Source organism: Dermacentor andersoni, chromosome 1 (assembly GCF_023375885.2).
Source record: "Dermacentor andersoni chromosome 1, qqDerAnde1_hic_scaffold, whole genome shotgun sequence".
NCBI lineage: Eukaryota > Metazoa > Arthropoda > Arachnida > Ixodida > Ixodidae > Dermacentor > Dermacentor andersoni.
Window position 1 is genome coordinate 325,254,089 of NC_092814.1, and position 23,551 is coordinate 325,277,639.

At 41.9% G+C, this 23,551-nt stretch overlaps 1 protein-coding gene across 2 annotated transcripts in view; it reads right to left on the reverse strand.

The window, feature by feature from the left end:
• Window positions 1–23,551, reverse strand: part of LOC126516414 (presequence protease, mitochondrial) — a 146,332-nt gene that overhangs the window by 92,424 nt on the left and 30,357 nt on the right. For both annotated transcript variants that reach the window (XM_072285549.1, XM_050166533.3), the window contains exons 8-15: window positions 22,970–23,096; window positions 22,787–22,875; window positions 20,767–20,895; window positions 19,168–19,281; window positions 15,599–15,695; window positions 12,625–12,759; window positions 3,864–4,002; window positions 2,411–2,527 (exon numbers count right to left, since the gene is read on the reverse strand). In XM_072285549.1, coding sequence (XP_072141650.1) covers window positions 2,411–2,527; window positions 3,864–4,002; window positions 12,625–12,759; window positions 15,599–15,695; window positions 19,168–19,281; window positions 20,767–20,895; window positions 22,787–22,875; window positions 22,970–23,096 — 947 coding nt within the window. The remainder of the gene's footprint in view (window positions 1–2,410; window positions 2,528–3,863; window positions 4,003–12,624; window positions 12,760–15,598; window positions 15,696–19,167; window positions 19,282–20,766; window positions 20,896–22,786; window positions 22,876–22,969; window positions 23,097–23,551) is intronic.

Sequence of the window (23,551 nt, forward strand, 5' to 3'; positions counted from 1 at the left end):
CACTTCTCCGTCCAGTACATGCGTCCGTACATGGTGGAGGTGCTTTGCGTCCAGTACATGAACGCAAAGCACCTCCACCAGATGTCACGTGGTCGTGACATCAAAGAACACGGTAGCAATACTGTGAAACACAAAAACTAACTTTTATTGGGCGAACCTGTGCCCACAAAAACAGGCTACACTTATAGCACAACGATAGCGGCGAACACGGTCGGCGATCGTCGAAAATCTGATCAGCGGGTCAAGCGCGTCGGCTTTTATAGAGCAGTCGTCGAATGTTCCAGACTAATCGTTCGGACCCGCGTGCCTTCCACAAAGTTCTACACCATTCGCGTCAGGTGATGAAATCAGATAACATAAGGTTCGGCGACAACAGACAGCGGATAGAAGCATCGATAACTTTCCAGAAACTTCGGATACATGCAGGCGCGTCCCACGCTGTGCGATTACATTTGTTAGGCAGCGAAACGTGGTTGCCCGATACAGATAAGTACACGTGTCAATATAGACAGTGTCGGTAACTTGCAACTAAATCCTTCTTCGCGGCGAAACCGACACTTGGAACAATGGTATGTGCCACGGTTGCGCACAAACTACGGCTTTCAAACTTTAAGTTATTGCTTGCGAAAGACATTAAATAATTTCTACATTTCATATGAAAATGTTTGCACACTCTCTAACACTTCTGTTTTAAGCATGCTGTGTTATTAGTTAAATTCTCTTTTTGTAAAAGTTTTCATTGTATATCATGTGTATTCTCATTTGACACTGACATTGTATTTTTATTTTACTGCCATGCTGCCACAGTTCACTGGGGACATAGGGCTAGTCAAGCTGTTACTAATGCAGCATTTTTTCCTCGTCCTAACCACTTATGCGAAACTCCATGTATATGGTAAAATAAATAAACTCAAATAAACTCGAGTCTCTGAAGCAGTAAAAAAAAATGTGACAGAAATTTATCTGCTAGCTTAACATGCAAAATAAGATCTTTTCGATAAGCTTTCATAATTAACGCCCTTGCAGATTGAGGTTCGTCTCAGGGTCTTGGTGCAGGCACTTATCTATTCTGGCATCCATAGCCTCTACCTTTTCACCTGCGATAATTGTCGGGGGTGGTTTTTCCACAGACAGGTGTAGAATGGTGGCACTTTGTGCTGCTGGCCACTGTGGTGCAACCAGTGCAAGTGGCAGAGCGAGTGCGAGAGAGACCTCTTCAGGTCAGCACAAGGTATGTACAGGCTTTTCCTCTAGTTTGCTGGCCCCTTTGTTTGGCCATCAAATCCTGTAAAGGGGCCAGCGAACTTGAGCTCGTCTGCAATGCCTTGCACCTACAGCGAGCATGCACCTGCACTATGCTGCTACTTTTCCAACAGCTAACTCTAAGAGCAGTGCCTTGTACTCATGTGTGGTCGTGCTACACTGAGCTGCACTTATCAGAGGCCCAAGCCGATGAAAATTGCCCTAGCTCTCTTGAGTAGGCAGCATAGCCGCAGGGACATTTTGTCCCTTAGCGGTGTTTCACGGGGAGCAACATGCTAGCAGCGCTTTTTTCTGTATTTCTACCGTTGCTTTATTTCTTCCTTGCTTCATGTGCCGCTCTGGGACCAGGCCTTTGTTCAGAGTCTGGTGTCGCCGGAGGCAAATAAACCTGTTTGTTTACTTAGGGCAATACTGTGTTTTTTGTCATGCAGTACTCTGAACCCTTTTGCAGGCTGAGCACCCGCGCACAGCCCCATGCTACATTATGTGACGCAACAGCCCCAGCAGCCCTGACGCTTCCTAAGCCCAAACTTGTAGGGGTCAGTACTCCTGCGAGATACCATACCCCCTAAAACCTGAAATCTGCGCATCGTTGTTGCCATGCTATGCGAAAGCTTGTTTTGATGCCACCTTGTGATGGCAATGGCAATAATGTTGGCTAGGATGCTAGGCTATTGCTAATGCAACAAAGGTGGTTTCAGCTCTCATACGACTGTAATGTGCAGCCAATTTAAAGTCAATTTACAGAACTGTGTGCGTGCGTGTGTGTGTGCGTGTGTGTGTGTGCGTGTGTCTGTGTGCGCGCGCGCCTTTTAAGAAAAAGGCAGGCATCAGTATCAGGTAAACATGCTAACCATTAAATGCGAGCTACCCAGAGTACCAAGAGCTATCCAGAGCTCCCCAGAGATCACAACTGGAGGAAGACTGCACTGCTGCTGGAGAGTGTGCAGTGAATTTTACTCAGCCCATCAAGTGTTGCATTGTTTTCCTGGCACAACCTGGACAAAAATCCCATAAATTTTGCCAAATGCAGCATAATGTAGCAAGATTCACACTTCACACTCAATTCACATTGATAATCACACAATTGGCACATTGCTAGCACTTCTCCTGCTCGCAAAACAAAATACAAAATTTCACAGCTCACCAATATTGATGTGGTTGAGCTTGGTCATCTCAATAGTAGGAGCAACATCCCCGAGGAGAAGGTGAGGCAGGCAGCTTTCATCCTCCTTCTTGGACTGGTGCTGCAGCAACTTCAGGCCTGCAAAAAAAAAAGTACAACATGAGATCGCGAGGATCATGCAAGCTGTGAACACCTTATACAGTGCCTCCTCAAATGCCCATAGACTGTGTGCAAATGTGCACCAGCCTGAACAGGTTTTAGCTGGAAACCACAAGTGCAAAGCTGCCTACTCATGTCAAGTGTAGTTCTTGTGAAGTTCTCTTCAGACATATCCCGGGAGAAAGAACAGGATATGGCTGAGTAGCTCGTAGACCCCACAAAAATGCTACAGTGACCACAATCTCAATGGACCACAAGTTTAGACTGAGCGATCTCTTTACGGATTACAGTAACCTCAATGTAAGAACTTCTCATGAAGAAAGAGCTTCTGGATGAAGAAAGCCTTGTCATTTATGTGCAGCCCTGAGTGGTGCAGCAAATCAAGCAGGTTGGGCTGAAATGGAGGGTTTCTTCCAGATGAATGGGTATGCCAATAAAGTAGAGAACTGTTGCTGGTTAAAATTTTGCTCTTAACTTTATGTTCTCTAAGCCCACTGATGTCCACTATTCAAGTATTTCTTGGAGTCTTAATTACACATACATGCAGGTTGAAAGTGTCTTCCTGATATGAAGTCGGCTTCCTGGTGGAGTTGTAAACTAAGTGTTTTGTATGACGAAAAAAATTGGCTAACAGATTCACATCAACTTAAAGAATCTATTGGCCTTGCCTGGTCACAATGCATTCTATAATGACTCCACTGAAGACCCTCATGCAAAACTGTCATTTCAACTTTCTCTGCCTAAAAGCTCTATTCAATAAAATTTCCCATATTATTTATATATTATGCCAATATTATTTCAGAACTCTATAATGACTTTCTGTATGTGCACAATGCTGCACTGATGCTGGAAAGCATTCAGACATGCAGGCCTTTTCCATTGGTAATAGCAAACATGGTATTAATAGCACCAAGTATGGAAATTGTGCACCTGTAATAGCTGTTTCCAGAGGAAGTAAACAGTAAAAAAAAAAAAAAAAGCTATGCTGACTTATGTGTACATCGAAATGAAAGAAAAAGCCGATTTGAGCACTGCAATTAATTTCACTAAGAAAAAAATCATCCACGTAACAAGCATGTAAAACAAGAAACAACAAAATTACCAGTGGTCTTTTGGTTGCCTTGTTTTACTACCACAGCCAAATGCGAGTACACATGTTTGTGACAATAAACCCCTAGCTGGAACCAAGCAGTAGTATCAACCATGACAAAACGGTTACAAAAACTTTCAAGTCAGAAGACCAACCACTCAACACAATGAGCATTAAAAAAAAAAAATTTACATAAAGGCACATTAAATAAAAACCTAAGCTTACCATTGTCATAAATTGAGGCTCTGCTTGCACTATCCAGTTCTCCCAGCTTCCTGTCAATGTTCTTTTGTTCCAAGGTGCGAATTTTTTCTTCATGATGATCATCGGGATTCATGACTAGTGTCAAACAGTGCTTGTTCTCCTGAAAAGGTACACAACAAATGGATGCTTACAGCATTCCCCCTCCTTTGCTTGTTTGTGTGTGCATGCATCTGTGTTATAAAAACTTAAATTCTGGGGTTTTATGAGTCAAAAGCACAATTTGATTATGAGGGTATCGGGGAGGTGCACATTAATGTTCTCATTCACCCAATGCCTGGTGCAAGAGTGTTTTTCGAACCCGCGACCTTGTGCTTAGCAGCAATACGTCATAGCCACTTAGCCATCATGGTGGGGTGCGTGCGTGTGTAAGTGTGCGTACAGTGACCTGTCTTGTTGACAGCCACACCACTTGAAATATATGAGGCCAATGTCAGCTCTGATGTTGCATTCATATTTGCATAAGAACCTTCCCAGCTTTCTTTGTTCTCAACACTTTTGCAGCGCTAAGCAGGCTGCTTTTCTTCCTTTTACCAGCCATGTACCTTTTCTTTTTTTTGTCATGTACTCTGTGCATGGCCCATAATGCCCAAGCCTGCACCTGAAGATGATTTCTTCTTTAGAGAGCGCCCTTTCAGTAAACCGTAACCAAAGCTAAAATAAACGCTACCCAAGTCCTCACATACAGTTTATATAAGATATATGGTCGTTTCCACCTTGTAGATATAGACCCTTTTCATGGCAATCCCGTGGGCGCCGCCATTTTTGATCACATGGTGACACATCCATTGCTTGCCTCAGCTGCCTCCATGTTTACAATGCACGCGCATGATGCCCGGTGCAGCTCAGGAAGTCTCTGTTTTGACAAATATCACAGATGATGACTGTGTGGACAACACGAAGCTTTGGCCACAGCTTCAGAGGACAAGCAAGCACTTTCAGAGCTCATTATGCCTTGTGCAACAGTGCAAGTAGCGTATACGGTGCTTAGTAGTGTATACGGTGCGGAACAAAGGGAAGCGGGAATGCCCGTGATGACAGAGATTAACCAGGCGAAAGGCAGGGAAGTTGCCAACGTGAAGGGTGTTGCACAAGCCAATTTTAAAGCAAGCAGGGGCTGGGCAACGCGCTTTATGAAACGGTTCGGGTTCAGCCTGAGACGACGGACCTCCATGTGTCAAAAGCTGTCCGGACTTCGAGGGGAAGCTTGTCAAGTTTCAGTGCTACGTGATGGACGAACGGGGGGGAAAAGGCCTACCAAATAGGGCAAACTGCAAACACCGACCAGACCCCAGTGTTCTTCGACATGCCAATGGCACACACCATGAACAAAAAGGGTGTGAAGAAAGTCAAACTTAGAACGGTGGGTTAAGAAAGGCAGCGAACGACAGTGATGTTGTGCTGCACCGCCAATGGACAAAAACTCCCCCCATACACAATATTCAAGCGGAAGACTCTACCAGCGGGCAAAAAGTTCCCTAGAAATGTTGTTAAGTGCGTTCACGACAAAGGTTGGATGTCCAGCGGCTTGATGGAGGACTGGGTGAAAACGGTTTGGGAACGCCATCCAGGGGCCGCGTTGTGCAGGCAGTCACTTCTAGTCCTCGATTCCTACCGCGGCCATCTGACTGACAGCGTGAAGACCATGCTTTCTCGTGCTGGGACAGACATCGCCATAATCCCTGGTGGCATGAACTAGCCAACTCCAACCGCTTGATGTCGCCATTAATAAGCCCTTTAAAGATAGGCTTCGCAAGCACTACACCGACTGGCTTAAGTCGGAAGAACATCAGCTCACCCCAACCGGGCACATCAAGCATGCGTCGCTTGGCCAGCTGGCGAACTGAATCGCCGTGACGTGGAATGAAATTCCAGATGAAACAATCATTAGTGCTTTCAAAAAGTGTTGTATTTCAAATGCGATGGACGGAAGCGAGGATGATGCCCTCTGGGATGAACTCAGCAACAAAGAGGACAGCAATGTTGTGGACGATGATGATGACAACGACGACAATGACGAATAAACTTTATATGTACGTGCCTATGGGGTGTGTGCTTACGCAATAAAAAGGCTGGGTTTTCTGCCAATGAAACGGAGTTTTTTTTCATTCGGCCTACATTCGAGGTAGGCTTTCTTTTTTTCTGGCTTCGGTCTTTGAGGGGGTCGGCTTAGAATCGGAGTCAGCCAAGATTCGAGTAAATACAGTAAGTACCCATTCGCTTATTCCTCATACACTGATGATAGAGTGGACGTAAGTTTGCATGTGAATAATTCGCATGTGTAAATAACATGCGAGAAACTTAGTATGCCAGTAAGTGGATGGCTACCTCCCTTTTGTAACAAGTGGTACTCAATCTTAAATTTTAATTGCCGACATTCTGTGGTTGAAGTCCCCTCTTTGGAGGTTAGCAATACAGTGCTGGCGGATGAGTGAATTTGTTTATCCTCAAGGAAGCCACGCATCGCGTAGGGCCAGCAACACAGGCAGTCGTTATGTATATAGCAGCACCCATAAAGCACCCATTACTTAATATGCCAGCCACTATTTTTGCTGCCAACTACCGCACATGTCTTCCCACTATTGCTCCCCATTTTCCAGCTTGAATGGAGCACAGTGCATTAGTGAACACCCAGTTGCATTTTCAACAGCTGATCACACAGTAGCAGGGCAGAAGCAGTATAATGGTTTCGTATTCGTGTGTTTTCACTGAGGCAATGAGTGGCACACAGCCGAAAGTGCCATCTCATACCTCTAAAGCAAACTGCTCCACAAAAAGGGTCAATAGAAAACCACTGCAGTAGTGGAAAAAATTGAAAAAGAAAAGAGGTTTAATGACTTCAATGGGGATGCCTAGGCAGTGTTGGAGGCCTACATAGAATCCAGGCAGAATGGAATATTTCAAGGGATGTTCCATAATACTACTGAAAACAATACACCAGTAAAGTTGAAAGACTACTTGTGCAAGAAAGTGTAGCCAACAATTGTATATTAAGATTCTAGTGAAGGCAGCCAACATTCAAGAGACCAAAGTATCTAAAATGAAAATTCACAGATTAATGTTCTAAGTGTCAGAGAAACATTTTCTCAAAACAACCAGACCTGAAGAATGATCAGGCCCACAGACATCGCAGCTAAAATTCAGGACAGCATGAAAGACAAAGATGGTTTGGCTAAAATAAGAAGTGATGAGGAAAAGTGATGAACACTACCTCTGCAAGAAGGTGGTTGAAATTAATTTCCATTGTAAAAACAAATCATATAGGCCTGACAAGACACTTTTGAGGGATACTATGAAGCCAGTAAGGTGATTAAAGAATGGGTAAATGGCAGGGCAAAGTGAAAGGGAAAGTGAAACTCGCAAAAATCAAGGAAGCACAATACTTTTTGAGAGAGATAAACAATAGAAGCAAACAACAGAAGTATGCACAGGATTCCGAATTCTTCAGTTGAACTAATCAAGAATGTAAATGAATCAGACAGCAAATTTTTTGACAACGAAACAGAACATCATTCTATTTTTGCATATTGTGCCAGTTGCTGTCTACTTTGGCCTGGTGTACTTCTACCTAAACATCTCCTGAATGACTTGGCACACTTCATGAAACATACCTCAAACTGAAGGCATGCAAAGTAGACAGCTGCCATGTATGCAGCTGGCCAACCAAGGAGAGCTGAGCTTTTCAGCAGGGTAAGATGAAGCTTCAGTTTGGAGCCAACTCCACTTTCTTTATTCAAAGTACACATAAAATGAAGAAATGCTCTTATGAGACAACCACTGGACCAATTTCAATTAGTTTTTTTATTTGATAGAGAAAGTCCAATTCTTGGACATTAGTAAGCACAATTCTGATTTAAGATGTCATATATTTTAGAAAAATTGCCAAAAATCTGTAAGATTATAAAAAAAAAAAATGAAGTACAAAGTAGTATACAAATCCATGACTTCATCAAAAACAGAAATCGCAGTTCAGTAAACTGCATCTGTTAGGGCATTCAAAGTGGACAAATTTGACATATGAATTTACAGCTTATCTGTAATTACAAAAGACGTTTATAAGGGTTCTGCAAAAGTGCTACTCACAAATTACTTTTATACTATTTTATAGCGGTGTATGTACATCAATCTCGTCTTCTTTAGATCTATTATCAGGTACAGTTTACAGAATTGCAATATTTTTTATTGCTGAGTTACATAGTGGTGAACTTGATCCTTGAGTTTCTTTATATTTTTCAATTTACAATAACTTTCCTAAAAGAATTGAAATCATAAATTGAAAATATACTTTTAGCAGTACTAGATTTTAACATCTTTTAAATGAAAAAATGTAATCAATACTGCTACAGTTGTTGCGGAGAAAAACGATTGCTCCGTTCTCATACATTTAGACAAGAGCTCCTGAGCTAAAACTTCCTCTTAATTGCAAGTTGCTATTGTTACTTCCATCGATGTCAAGTGAGAATGCTGTTTCAGAGAGCATTCACCACTCACTCTCGGGAATGTTCTGCCATTCTGCCAGCAGTTCCAGCCCAATTTTTGCAAAGCTATAATGCTTTAAGACACTCCAAACAGTGCACATCTAACACAGCAGGAGGCCCAAAAGGTCAGGGAGTCGAATGAATATAGTGGTCTAACAAAATTTCAGTAAACAAACATTATGCATTCATTACATTGCTATCATTGTTCGTTTTGGTTTTGCAGAAAATCTCAGCTAGCTGCTGTTGTCTCTCTTGACAGTCAAGGCGACTCACATGCTTCTTCATATTAAAGTGAGCAGCCCTCAATCTTGCAAACAGGCACATTATTTTTGTTGCTCAGAATCGTGAAGCAGTTTTAAGCGGCGCAATCGAGGGTAGCAATAAAGTGAGAGAAATGCCGGACAATGACAGTTGCAAAGAAACACACTATCATTTGGCTATCAAAGTGCAGTCGACCTCAGTTTAAGTTGTTAGGAGATATAACTCTGATGTCACGCACTTAGTGCACTCTCGCCTATTCGTAATGATAGCCTGACAATGGTCAAAATATGGAATGACCATGTCACAAGCAAGCATATGGGCACACAGCAATGCAATGTCAAGCTTTGTTAGCCACTTATTTTTGGCGAATCCAATATTTTGGACTTCTCAATATTCAGACACTCCCCATTAGAGCCCACAATAACAGTCAGCGACTGTAGCATTATCAGTGAGCCATGCTCAGTAAAATGACGTCCTTATTTTTTCAAAAGAGCCTCTTTCTGATCATTTATATTTTTGTTTGTTTCTTTCAACAGTGTGTGTGGCAATCCAAACAATGCTAGAATGAATGCACGTTATGCAGAAAGTACAGTCAAACCTCGTTATAATAAAGTCACATCCAACATGAAAATATATTATATCCAATACAGTCAAATCTTGCTAATTCGAACTCAAAGGGGCCAAAAAATTCATTTCGAATGAAATGGCATTCGAATTAATGGAAGCTCACTGAATGGAGGACTTGTCTACAGAGCTGCATTAGGCGGCGAATGTGCATTGAGCTAACACAAATGACAAGTTCCGGAAGTGCGGCTTCGCGGCAGCACAACACGTGCCAAGAAGCCACACTTTTCAGCAAAAATTTTGCTGCTGTGAAGCCACACCTCAAGGCAAAATTCCCATATAACTCACACCCAGCTTTACTGTTAATTTCCTTAATTTTGGGTGCGGGTTATACATGCCAAAATACAGTACTTGCAACAGGAGATGGGGCCAGCAGCTAGCGCACAGTCCCGCTGCTGGGTCAGAGGCGCCACCATGTCAGTTGACGTGCTGCTAAGACCATGGTCAGTGGTGTGATAGGTTCAAATTAACCGATGCTTACACTTACACATTTGAGTTATTAGGTATTTTTGCACATTGAAATACACATAATTTTGACAGGACCACAATATCAGTTGGAATAAACCGGAAGTCCACATCGAGCGAGTTCAAATTAATGAGATTCTACTGTATTCGGTTAAGCCTCAATATAACGAACTTCAATATAACAAAATTCTCGATATAATGAAGTACTTAGCTTCTTATAACTTGTTGTCCATAGAACACCATGTATTTAGAATCTTAATATAATGAAGTGTGCTTATATGTGATTTCAATATAATGAAATTTCACTTCCACTGTGAAAAGAATACCGACAAAATGAATGGAAACTTCTGCAGACTCAGATGGTCAAATGGTTGAATTATAAGCGGCTGCTTGCGAACACACCTCTCAAGTGCACCAGATGACCAAGAGCGACAGTCGAAGCGGAGCAGTGTCACGTTCTGTCACTGTGTGCTGTATGCTTTCAAAGCAAGTCAAAGCCTGAGAATATGAGTAGAGAAGGGTGGTGGCTTGATCAGCACCACCTTTCTGCGTAAGCAAGGGGGAAAGGGGGAGGGGAGCGAGCTCACGTAACGCAATCAACCGTGTGAGTCTCCTTTTCTAGCCTGGCTGTGGCTTCGCATGGCTATCAGCGCGGTTAAGCGTATACGCAGACTGCGTGCCCTATTTGAGAGGTAATCTGCCACATGCGCAAAGAGCGGGCATGCTGAGATGGTGTGGCATCATGTGCACTGTCTTCCTGAGCATTTAGTACTGGAGGCATAATCCCGAGTTTCGGAGACTCATTAAAGCAACAGGCAGATGAAGCATTTGCTCCCTACTGCTGGCGCTTTTCCTGATAGTGTTGTCCCACTGCGGGCGACACTATCAGCCACGGGAGTGGAGTGGACATGAAGGTACAGCTAGCTTCATTTCGTACTACCGATGTGAAGGTATCGTTGACGAAACATGAAACTATATCTTTCATCACCAGCTCTCAAATTCAACCATATGAATTCTTTTCTCATATGAAATTTGCTTTTTCCAATAGCCTGATAATTTAGAAAATTTTGCGGCCCCTTCCACATAAGAAAAATCTATCGGCGTCTGTACTTATTTGCATAAACAGCCAAACTTCAGTGTAACAAAATTTTAATATAACAAAGCTAATTGCCGATTTTGCCAACATTGTTATAGTGAGGTTTAACTGTATTAGCAAAAAAATTTTTGCTTTCAGGTCTATGCGAAAAACACAAGCACGATGGGCTGGCAAAGGGTGTCCTGCGGTTTTTGATGGCCCGTCAGCGGTCAGTGCAACACGGAAACAATACATTTCATGCTATTTGCATGGTCACTAATACGCAATCGTGTGATCGGTCATGTGAACGACCGATATTTCGGACAGCCGCCAACTCTACATTCGATTATCCGGACTTCGTCCGTGGCTGTAGCCTACACCGACTCTGCCGCCATGATCTCCTCTGGCAACCTCAACAAGACATCAAGTATGCAACATCATTACACATTCAAGTATGCAAGATCATTACACATTAGACAGTAATCCTTGAGGCCTTGCCTTGGTCTCAGCACCACACCTCATATTTAATTGCAAATGCAGACTTTGGAGGCTTTGCTCGAATTATAGGCCGCATCAACACTACGATCATCACTTGTTATTCCTGCAACTCCACACATGGCCTGATCTCACCATTCTGTTTGTTGAGTTTGCCTTTCGGACAGCATTCCGCTATTCTGTGCTTGTTTGTTTATAGTTTGCGTTCCAGGCAGTGCTTTGCTGGCTTCAAGAAGTTTTTCTCGCGAACTTATCAACAGGCCACTCCAAATGGCACCAACAGGGCCCTTGCAGTCCGACTCGGAATGAGTCTGAGTCTGAATGACTCCACAACTGAAGAGCCTGAACCTGCCGCCTACCACAATGTGCTCAAGTGCGGACATCTTTGATGACTTGCTAGGCCCCAGTGTGCCGATTTCTGCTGCCGTTACATTTGAATACTTTGCAGACGTCAACAGCGCGGCATTGTTGTGTGCCAAACTAAACGATGACGAAATAATTGAGCAAGTTCTCCCACAGTGAAACAGCGACTAACTCGGATGATGATGATGTGCCGTGTGCTCCAGAGCCTTCACATGCAGACTCGAGCCATTGCAGTCCTTGCATCGGCATACAGCGACAGCACAAAACTAGCAGAAATACAGGCGTACCTGGTTTCACGTAAGCAGAAGTGCATGCAGCAACAAATCGACCACTTATTTCTTGCTTATAACGTAAAGAATATGAACTTTTTTGGATACACTCATTTTTTCGGACATTCGATAGTTCAGACTTATTTATGTTCCCCATAGGGTCCGAATTATCGGTCATCGACTGTATTTCCAGTACCCTTCTAGTTCAATGTATCTAGAATCGACTGTATGGAGTCACTGTGAATAAAATTTTGCTTCACTATAACCAATACTGCAGCAAATCCTGCATTTTCGATTTCGTTGCAGCAGGCGAATACTCCACTGAAATAAAGCAAGACCAACTAAATGTTCTATTTACTTCATAGTATTCATGTTCGTTTTATCAAGGTTCAACTACCATGAATAAATAAAGTTAATTCCAGGAACGTTATTGCCGCCTGTACACACTTCGTGACACTCCAAGTTGAACGAGTCTTCAAGAATATTTTTTTAGTCCTCCATGGCCTTTTCAAGATGTTAAAATATGTCGGAGGCAAAACAGAATTGATGAAAATAATTATCCTCTAACATTTTCTTTTAAAAACATAACAGATGCCACACAAGGTTTGTTTAAAATCTCATTAGAAATAAAGTTCATCTCAATCCCCTCGCCCTTACCAACTACAGAATGTAGTACAGAAGTGACATTCACAGACCTTAAAATATTGCTGCACTTTCTCCTGGAAGAAGCGTGAATTGCTTGCCAGTTGCTCTCGCAGCCAAGAAATGTGTTCATTCACCTTGAGTGATCTGATAGGGTCACCCCCATGGTTCCATATGCCAACTGTTGCCTGCAACAAAGAAAGATGGGCAAGATCAAAGTTACACAAACAACAGCTTTGAAAACAGTTATTGGGGATCACATACTTACAGCAAATAACCCATGCTCAATAAATTTTGTGCAAAGAGTAACTCAAATTGTATCAGCACAGATTTTTCATAATTTGTGCAATCGCGCTTCTTAATCATATCAAGCTTCAGGGTGTAGCCGTGATTTTACTTCAGAAAGGTTCCAATGTACTGCCTACATCTAACACATTCATACAGTCAGTGTCAAAACATTGTTGTGTTAGTTCTATTTTTTTTTTTCTGTTTGGCAGCCACAATAAATTGGGAAGGCCGGTTGCGTTGTTGCCCGCCATAAACAAGCCCCCTCCAGGCAGTGATGACAATGCAGCTCCAAGTCCACAAGCTGCAACAGACTGCAGTTGAAGTCCTGGTTGAAGGGCCAAGTACTTAAGAACATAAAATGCTGCTTATGCACACAAAATGTGCCAACCTGGCTTTGTAGTGAGTACTAGGTACATACCTGCCAACCTGTGAACTTTAACATTTCTAGAAATTCCGTAAACATGACAAAAGAGGGAAGGGGGGCGATAGCACTCACTTTTTTCTTTAAGTCTGCCCCAAGCCAACACCTTTTGTGGGATACATACTTTATTAAAGGGGCCCTGAACCACTTTTTATCGAAAAAGAGAAACACATATGAAGTGAAAATAGGCTCTTTCAGAAGTACTTTGCCGCAAAAAGTACTTCAATGCGTTCAGCAGAAGCGGAGTTATTGGCAATCAAACACGGCCTCTGCTGTGATCCCGTTCCTTCTTCAATGCCTTGCACTGCGAAGGCTACGGTGCAGTGGGGCGTGCCCACAACGCTCAGACTTCTAAATGTCACCGTGGTGCACAGTTCTAATTTCATTTTGAATGTTGAGACACCTCGACTTCTGCCTTTGGTGCCTACGATGCGCTAAACATAAGCCAAATGCGGTTGTCCTCAGCAAGCCACTGTGCGCTTAGCCAGTGGAAGTAGCCGACTGCAGCTTGATGTCAGCTATCGATCGATAGCAGCCGTTTAAGGGAATGACGAAATAGTGCATATAGAAGAGAGTGAGGACAGGGCCTTTAGTTGAAAAAAGAGCATTTGAGAGAAAAGCGACTTCGCAATCTGCTTCAAGCTCCACGCAACGCGTATGACAGCAAACTTGGCTGAGATGTTCACAGCAGCGTATCCTACCTGTGGACTATTTTATTTCACCAAGCCCGAGGGGTGGTTCAGGGCCCCTTTAATGATCATTTAACTTTAGATGCAGCAAGCAAACATCAGCAAATTTAGAACAGCAGAGACTGAAAAGCAACATGTTTTCAGATCCCATTGACATTTTCAGCAACTATGGTGTTGCCGATTTCGCCTGCTTAATTAAGGAACTTTTCTGAATAAGCTTGCTTGAAACATATACACTCTTGTTTACATGGCACCTTGCTCTGCCACAAGAGGGCGTAACAGGTACCATTACAATTTCTTTTTTGCATACACTGTTTAGCATACACTGTTCCAAGAGCTCAAACGTCTTCCCAAACAGAACTTAATTTTTGTATAACTTAACATCACATTCATGAAATTGCAGAATGAGCCCAAATTCATAAACTTTATGAAAAATTTTGGAAAGTTGGCAGGTCTGGTACTGGTTATGCAAGCTTATTTGCACCGTTGCCTTCTTTGGACAGCAAACACTGTTTTGAACACACTTTCTAATTCCTGGACTGGAAATTTTAATTTGTATGTCCCGCGTCGTATAACTTGTTTAAACTTGTTTGAACAAGCACAGTGGCGTAGCTTTAGCACCTTAAGTCTCAGATTTAACTTCACCCCATTATCGCAGTCTCTAAGTCAGCAGGATGGCTTCTGCTAATGGAACCACGAAGTACACATTAAAACCAAATAAGAAGTCAACAAACACTGACACCAAGGACAACATAGGGGAAATTACTTTGTGCTTAATAAATGAAATAAAGAAGCGATAAATTAATGGAAATGAAAGTGGATGAAAAACAACTTGCCGCAGGTGGGGACCGAACCCACAACCTTCGCATTTCGTGTGCGATGCTCTACCAATTGAGCTACCACGGCGCCATTTCCCCATCCACTTTCTTGGGTATTTATGTTTCCTAGAAGTGTTAGCCAGCGCCACCACTCACAGACCATGGCGGCAGACGTGGAACATCCTTTCTGTCGCAGACAAACACGACACCAAGGACAACATAGGGGAAATTACTTTGTGCTTAACATATGAAATAAAGAAGCGATAAATTATAGGAAATGAATTAATGGAATCCGGCAACATTGACGCCTTCAGGTAGCATGTGTGGGTTTATTGACCAGTTGCCTTCACCCAAAAAGATCACGTTCTCGTGACACCTGCGGCAGAAAGGACGTTCCACGTCCGCCGCCATGGTCTGTGAGTGGTGGCGCTGGCTAACACTCCCAGGGTTCTACTAGGAAACAAATACCCAAGAAAGTGGATGGGGAAGCAGCGCCGCGGTAGCTCAATTGGTAGAGCATCGCAGGCGAAATGCGAAGGTTGTGGGTTCGGTCCCCACCTACGGCAAGTTGTTTTTTCATCCACTTTCATTTCCATTAATTTAGTGCTTCTTTATTTCATTTATTAAGCACAATGTAATTTCCCCTATGTTGTCCTTGATGTCAGTGTTTGTTGGCTTCTTATGATACGACTAAAAAAATCGGGCCCCTCGGTTAATCCCCTTCCTTCTCGTACATTAAAACCAAGTAGTTTAAGACACATAACTGCCTTTTGACAAACATGGGCTAATAAAAAGCAGAAAAAAAGCTTACATAATTCAGGAGCAAGCCAAAGTTGGATGTCTGATGCTTCAAACTCAGCTCTACAGAGTGAAGGGCAGCATCAATGCGTTCCTGAGAGAATCCAGTGCTGTTCAAGAAAAAAAGAGGACACACAACAGAGGGTTACAATGAAGCCTTCAAACACAAAGTGTATCTAGAACAAGAAAACAATGTGCCATTTTTTTTTTTTTTTTTTACACAACATGAGAACTACATTTAAGAAGTATGAAAAGTCTGCCAACCACTGCACAGTGTGAGGCTGCCTACATGCATGTGTTGAAATAGTCAACATTCAGTTTATTTATTCTTGATTTTATGCTTGTAGCTACCCAGTTAGAAATAAAAAAAGAAAGATATGTATTACACCGTCATCAAGCTTCCGTGACGTGAATGAAGGGTGGGAAACCCATCAATTACTGCTATGAGCTGTCAGCCCTGCTGGCTAAATGTCTCCCCCCTAAAAATAGCTGCACCAAAAACACTTAAGGTTTGATAAATTACAGTATTTGTCCACTAATTCTGAGGTCTTTGCTACAAGAACTGAAACACATTGTCTCTGCCAATTACAGAAGCAAAGAAGTTAAATGTGGAGTGTAAGCATATTTATAAAATTTTGATCTTGCACATATACTTATGATCTTGCATGTACAGCACTTATTAAGGTTAACTGGTACTTACAGAAGACATCTTAGACTCCGACATCTATTTCAAGGATTAGCGCATCTAAAGGTCTTATGTCTAAGAATTCCGCAAACAAGTTGTATGCAACTACTTAGCAGGCAGCTAGCTGCATAATGTCATGAGCCTGCAGTACAGTACATGTTTCGACATTAAGTTGTAGTTAGGCATTAATTTGGCAAATATTATGAAGAAGCAGGGAAACTTTCAAGTGGAACCTTTCTGTGATGTGTATTTGGCATGGAGGCACCCAGAGGCATTGCGTTACATGATGCCCACGCTGTAATCCTGACTACTGTACAATCAAACCTTGTTATAGCAAAGTCGCATCTCACACGACAATACAGTACCTTCGTTACATACAATATTTGCTATGAGCATATACAGTAGAACCTCACTGATACATTCCTTGTTCATACTTTTTCCTGATTATAACATTGATGAAGCCCCGTCGCAGCAAAGGGCTCAACACACCCCTTTAGAACTCCCTTTGATACTTTATCAATCCCGCAACATTCCCACATGATATGTTGCAACTATGGCACATAACTACAAGAGAAATGTCAAGTGTACCACTTAAAACATGTCAACTGCACTAGAAACCATAGTTGTGCACTTCTGACCATCACCAACACATGCATTCAATACGCCACGATCTTGTTGGGTGTGGCCTTGGCAGAAATTTCTGAAATTTTTGACACCTTACATCGTGCCATTCGATATTCACACTCCACCTCAACCACGTGCCAATTTGGACACAAAGTCAAGCAGAAATGGCAATATTTTCGTTTTAGTAAGTCACCAGCATGGCCGTCGGCCATGCTGCTGGCAGCTCCTCGAAACCATAACTAGTGAAACCTAGTCAATCCAGTAATCAGTGACCGCACCCACACCGCAGGACAAGTCAAGCCACTAAGTGTGGATCATTAGGGCTGCATCATCAGTAAGGCTAAGTGTAAGGCTACATCAGCTGCATTAGCAATTTGTTGTAAGAGTTCTGGGCATCCAGTGTTTGTTAATTTATGTGCAAAATACAGCAACACGGTCTCGGGCGACTTCTTCAAGCAGTTTGAAGTAGCGCATACTCTACTCTCGATGTCTGTACCAATGAGCACGGCGATTAAGTGAAGGAACCGCCGGACAATGACTGTTGCTAAGAAACCTGCAATCATTTGGCTGTCACAGCTCAGTTGGCTTGGCTTGTCACAGCTCAGTTGCCATGGAATAAAGATTCAGTGATTACATTAAATGTACCTTCGTCTATCTGTAGCGACAGCATGGCAATGGTCGAAATGCAGATTGACCAGGTTACAGGCAAGCGTATATGCACGCAGCAATGTGTTCGACAAACTTAGGTCGTATTCTTGAATGATCACTTTCGAAAATAGTAGTACTTCCACTTTCGTAGCACCAGATGTGTTGACAGGTGACAGCAATCTTGGCAGTGTGGTTGATAAGACAACCTGCTTAGCACTGTGCCAGGAATTCTGTCGCTCGCAAATGATGATGTGTATGGCGCTAGTCACACAAAAGTGAAGGTATCCCTGAAAGTGATAATCCAAGAATATGACGCACCTTTTTCGGCCACTTGCAGAATAAGATGGCCCCGTCGAGCCCACATTATTCACATTATTGGTCAGCAACTGTATTTAGAGGCTGAGCTGTGCATAGGGCCTTTGTTTTAGTATTTAACAACACGCTCAAGTGATCTTAACAGCACATCCACATAACACATTTCCCAGGTACAGTAGAACCTTGTTGATACGATCCCATTTCATACCATTTCCCGGTGCAAATGCTTGCGATTGAGAACAGTAACAATTCTACAATACAGTTATGCTTCTTTTTTACTGGTTGGTACGTTCCCAGAAAAAGCACAATCTTTCTGCACCAACTTTCAGTACGTCACCAAACAGCAATCGTATAATACATTTTTCGGCCACTAAATCCTATAAGAACAAGAAAAGGCGCGAGGTGTTAGGGATAGGGATGGGGAGATGAGTGATAGGGAGCACTAGGCACTCGCCATGGCAGCTTCCTTGCAGCACTCGCCTGCCTATGTCACATAAAAATGCTGGTAAATGCACGGTTCACTCTTCTGGCACCAGCAAATCTCCTCACGGGTCGTCGCACGTTGCATTCACAGCTGTCGCTGCCAGCTCCATTGCAATAAACACCTTCACCTATCTGTTTAAGAGTGCGTGTGGCACAGTGCCATTGGGAGCGTAATGCATGCCTTTAATAGGCGATTACACAAACGCACTGCGGTTCCCTGCTGCAGGCAGCACAAAGCAAGCGTGATGTCTTGCTCTCGTGTTATCGCATTCCGGTGTCGCCCAACAGCTCGATTTCCTTTTGCTATCCCATCACCAACTTAAAACACTATGAAAATAACAATGCGCATGCCAGCTGCTCAGCCCCACCCAGCTCGGGGCGCGTCGGCACCTCCTGCTGCAATGATTCATGCAACATTTTGGATTACGTAGGTTTAACAGTTGAGTTTGTGAAATATTATAGTGGCTTCGGGTCATACATTTTCATGGTTAGTATGTTTTTTCGTACATTTTTTTACAAAACTTATGAACAAGGTTCTTACATTTTTTTCTCAGTGTCCTATGGAAAACATATAAGAGGGGTTCGACTTGCATGTTCACATTGGTACTTTACTATATCAAATAATATTTTTTATTTGTTTGTTATATCGAGGTTCAGCTATAATATCTGCTGGGTAAATACACAGTGAAGTGCACACCATGTGGAACACATTATAGCAATACATTCAATGTGGTTGCTGCTCAAGATCACAAAATTAAGAGCACAGCCCAGTTTAGAGAAAGCACAGCTAAAAGGCATAGAATAGAACTTTAGCCAGGATGTCTCACCTTATAACTTCATCAAATGTCTGATTGATAATGTCAGTCACCTTGCTCATGTCAGCCTTACTCACACCGTGCAAGCCAACTGAGAAAAATGCCTCTTTCAAGTTGGCATCATACCTGTAATTGCAGAATGTTTTCATGTAAATCAATAAGCACTGTATTAATGTGCTGAATCGTTCAAGAACAATAACAACTGTAAACTTGTTTCATGAGAAAAAGCATCAAAAAGAACTGGGACAGAGGGAGAAAACACAAAAGCACTGCTTACATGAACTTTTATTTAAAAGCAGGGAATACTATACAGGGTTATAATTTTTAGGTATTACGGACTTTTAAAAATCGCTAATGGCAGACAGCATAAATCCTCTCCATGAGCTGTGTTAATCGAAGAGGTGGACCTTACTAACAAAAGAAATCGAAACAAATATTTAACTAATTAACTGAAATTCCCTAATAAACTTCTTAATGAATTACTTTATGGCACATATTGCAATTTACAAATTGTAGCCGGTGAGATTGCAAGACGTATTCACTTGAAACGAATTTTCAGGAGGACATAAAAGATTCCGTAAACGGTGCCTGTCTCGTGTGCTCTTGTCCTGCCCCATTCCCTTTTGCACTTTACCTCATGAAACTACATCAGATGGCCAACCTAGATGAATTTAGCAGGCAATGGGAACAGTAACACCAGAAAAAAGAAAAAAAAAGACAGAGCACATTCCTGCAATGCCTTTTCTCTGATGTCCTTTTTCATGTTGCTTGCTGAACGCATGGTGCCATATATCAGCAAAGTCACAAGCAATCTATTCTCAAGTACGTACTAGCTAAATTTTATAGTCCATTGTACCAAACTCTGTTCATTTCTTAAGAACAATGTGTACACCTTTCCACAAAAAAAGTAAGAGCCAGCCAGCTGCTGGCAGCCATAGTCGACTAGACTTCACTTTTCTTTTTTTCTGTAATAGAATGTGCATAAACTGCTCCATAACAAAAGGTGGCTAGATAAATCTATCCCTACATTTAATTTTTGTATTTATAGTCAACTTATGCAGTAATAAACAAACTACTGTTCAGTTCCACTGACGGATGTGTTAACGTGGAATGGTCGTAACATTCAGTCCATGAACAAACTAGGCAACAGTTTTCTGAATATAAGCTTAACTTTAGTAAAAAGATGGAATCGTACCAAAGTTACACTATCATTACACTAGACAAGATCCTACATCAGTTCAGGCAACTGTGCAGCCAAACAATGGAACAGTACAAAACTACAAAGCCTGAGGTGAGGGCCTTAAATAGACAGGAAGGCAATGCATAAATAATAGCACAAAGCATTCCATGCACATTACAATATGTGATTAACCTGCTTGAAAGCTTATACCTCTCCTACAGTGCACAGCCTGCACAATAAAAAGCTAAAGTGATTGTTTTGAACAGAGAACACATATAGAGCTAGGAAAGCCCAAAAATAATGTATGACAACATTCTACATGCAAAATCAACATCAATCTGCAACAACTTTCAAGAAGGACTCATCAGCAATAACAATAGAGGTGTCAGATTTGGTTTGCAGGCTTTAGTGAATTAAACACGTGAACATACCCAAGTGATGGCGTGTAGTCAGCTCCAATTCCAGCTTGAAGTAAGTTCTTGTAAAATGGCGAGTTAGGTCCATTCACAAGAAGGTGGCTTAGTATTGACATGGCAAATGATTCCTGTGTATCTGTGATACTGGGGGGTACAAAAAACAATGCAATAATATAAATGCCAGTACTTACATCACACTTCACAAAAGGATGTGAGTCAAGCTGTTGTGCCATGCATGCATGTGTTCATGGACAATTACAACATGGGCATACATACACATCGGTATGTACGTGTTTGCATGCACAAACATGTGATTAAAGTTAAAATAAGAGAAAATATGAGAAGAACAATATACAGGGACAATGCAAGTATAAGGAGGAACAAAAGCACTTAGAGTAGGGGTGGTTGAATATTTGAACATTTTATATAGCAAACTAAATACATTTTTATTCAATGATTCGATTCAGTGCTCAAATTGAATAGTCAATATTTGAGATATTGAACATTTATCAAATAGTTTCTGAATAATCAGCACCAACGAGCAAGCACTTGAATAAGAAGAAACCAAAAAGACGAAGGATTCACGTTTCTCGTTTCCATCCTTGGACTATGTGCCCATATTCAATGCACAGTGCAAGATTTTATGCTACATGAGAGAAAGTGTTTATCTAGGGGCAATGCTGCTGCTTAATGCTCGGGTGAAACAAGTGCTCATGTGCAACCAATCTGATATCATTATTATTAAAAATATATGGTTAGGAGCTCGGTTTATCTATTGCAACCTATTACGCAGCATTTTTGTTGACCACGCCCTCGGAGGTACTTTGGTACACTCACTTCCCACGTGAAGCTGCATTTTTCCAAAGTATCTTGTTTAATTTTGATGCCTGACTTTTATTTAAGATATGGTAATAAAACCACACCATGAATACTAAACTAACAGCTACAAAGGAGCTAATTTCAGTGAACAGCATTCTATCTTCATTTGATGTTAGCTGAAATGTATAATGATTCAAGCAAAATTCTGCAGAACTCTAGCATAATATTGGAAGGAAAGTTGTCTTATTATTTTAAAGCTATTCAAAAATAAATTTATGGTATATTTATATTTGATGTGGTGTAATCACTAATTTATTTGTATTCAATCTGGTTTGAAAAATTACTGTTCGTGGACCCTCAATTTACAGTGACATCAGTGGGAATGACATCAACGATACAGTGATGTATGAACAGAGTAAAACCCCCGTTCTACTTTGGCAATGTGCTGTGGGATAAAACAACTCAACAACGAAGCGGTGAGTACTCAGGAGAAAATTTGGGGCAATGGTAACTACACATGCCTAACAGCTACTTAAGTTAACACTTTTAGATTTGCCAATGAGACTTAGGCCTTCTTGTGCTGCAATGAACAGCAATTCTGCTGCAGGGAGTGAAACTACACGAAAAGAAAAAGCCTGTGCTTGATAAATGGATCACCATGCACAAATTACAGGGGAACACGTGCAAAGGCTGCAAAGTTGTGACCAAGGAGCAACACAGCGCATCTTAGGAGGTGCAATTATCTAACGCTGATTCCGTCGGTTCATCAAGTCCAATAAGTGGTCATGCAGAATTTTGTTTATTGCGAATTTGTTTATCGCATTGCCATGAAATATGAGTCAACAAGCATTTACTGTTAAAGCATGGCACTGGACAAAAGTATACGAAGAAGCCATTTAAGCGAGGACACAAGCTAAAGGTGTAGACAACAGCATCAGCTTCAACCGACTTCATTCAGGCTGATATGATTCACTAAACTAAACTTCCTTCACTTAAGAGCAGTTGATCTGGTAAGTGGATTACCACCTTCTTTTACAATGAGGCAGGCAGATGGGCCACTAAGCAACCATAAGCAGATCACACAGTGAACAGGACTGCTAGGCATGTTTTACAAAGTCCTTTTCACAGCTTGCATTGTGTGCCTGAGGTTTCTTGAAGAGCAAATACAAAACCACACATAAAATAAATTACACACATAAAAATAAAAATCACTCACTCATTCATTGCATATGTTACTGCGACTGTTGACTGCTTTTCAGGATTTGCAGCCAATGGGTCTGGAACGCAAGTCATGGTTTCCATTCTCTGCAATGTGTTTTCTCGTATTACTTTTTTTTTTTTTTGCAGAGGACAGCTGTATTGAGCAGCAACCATGAAAATAAAAAGCAGGACTGCTCACCGGTTCTGTCCACCTTGGCTCAGGAGGTATGACATGGCTGCTATCAATTTTCTCAAACTTAGACAAGGCCAACTCATCGATCAGTGACAGTGTCTTTTCCAAAGGAAAGTCACCATAGGTTAGGAATCTGGTCCAAAAAGAAAGGAAGGAAATCATGCTTCCGCTATTTGTTTGTTCAAGATAATATTAGTTTACCACTCGCAACAATGTGGCACAATAGTCTAAGTTCAGAATGAGCTAGCCCCTGCAGCTAACAGTACAGACCTGGCGTCATATCAGTTAATCACAGCTGCAGCCTCCTCCACTCTGAAGTAACAATGCGCCTTAGACAAGACTACACTGCTCAAAAAATCATTCAAAAGTGCAGAGATTCATAACATATAAACAGTAGATAGAGTTCTACCATGGTACCATCACTACAATGTGCACAGAAAACTCGGACCACAAGGTATTTGTCCCCAATCCCCGTATGTGACTTGCACACCTTTTTCCTATTAAAGGTTAGAACAATTTGCAACTTACACCTAAAAAGTGAAAGTCAACACATGAGAGTGTTTGCCTATTGTCTGCATGCTAGTATGC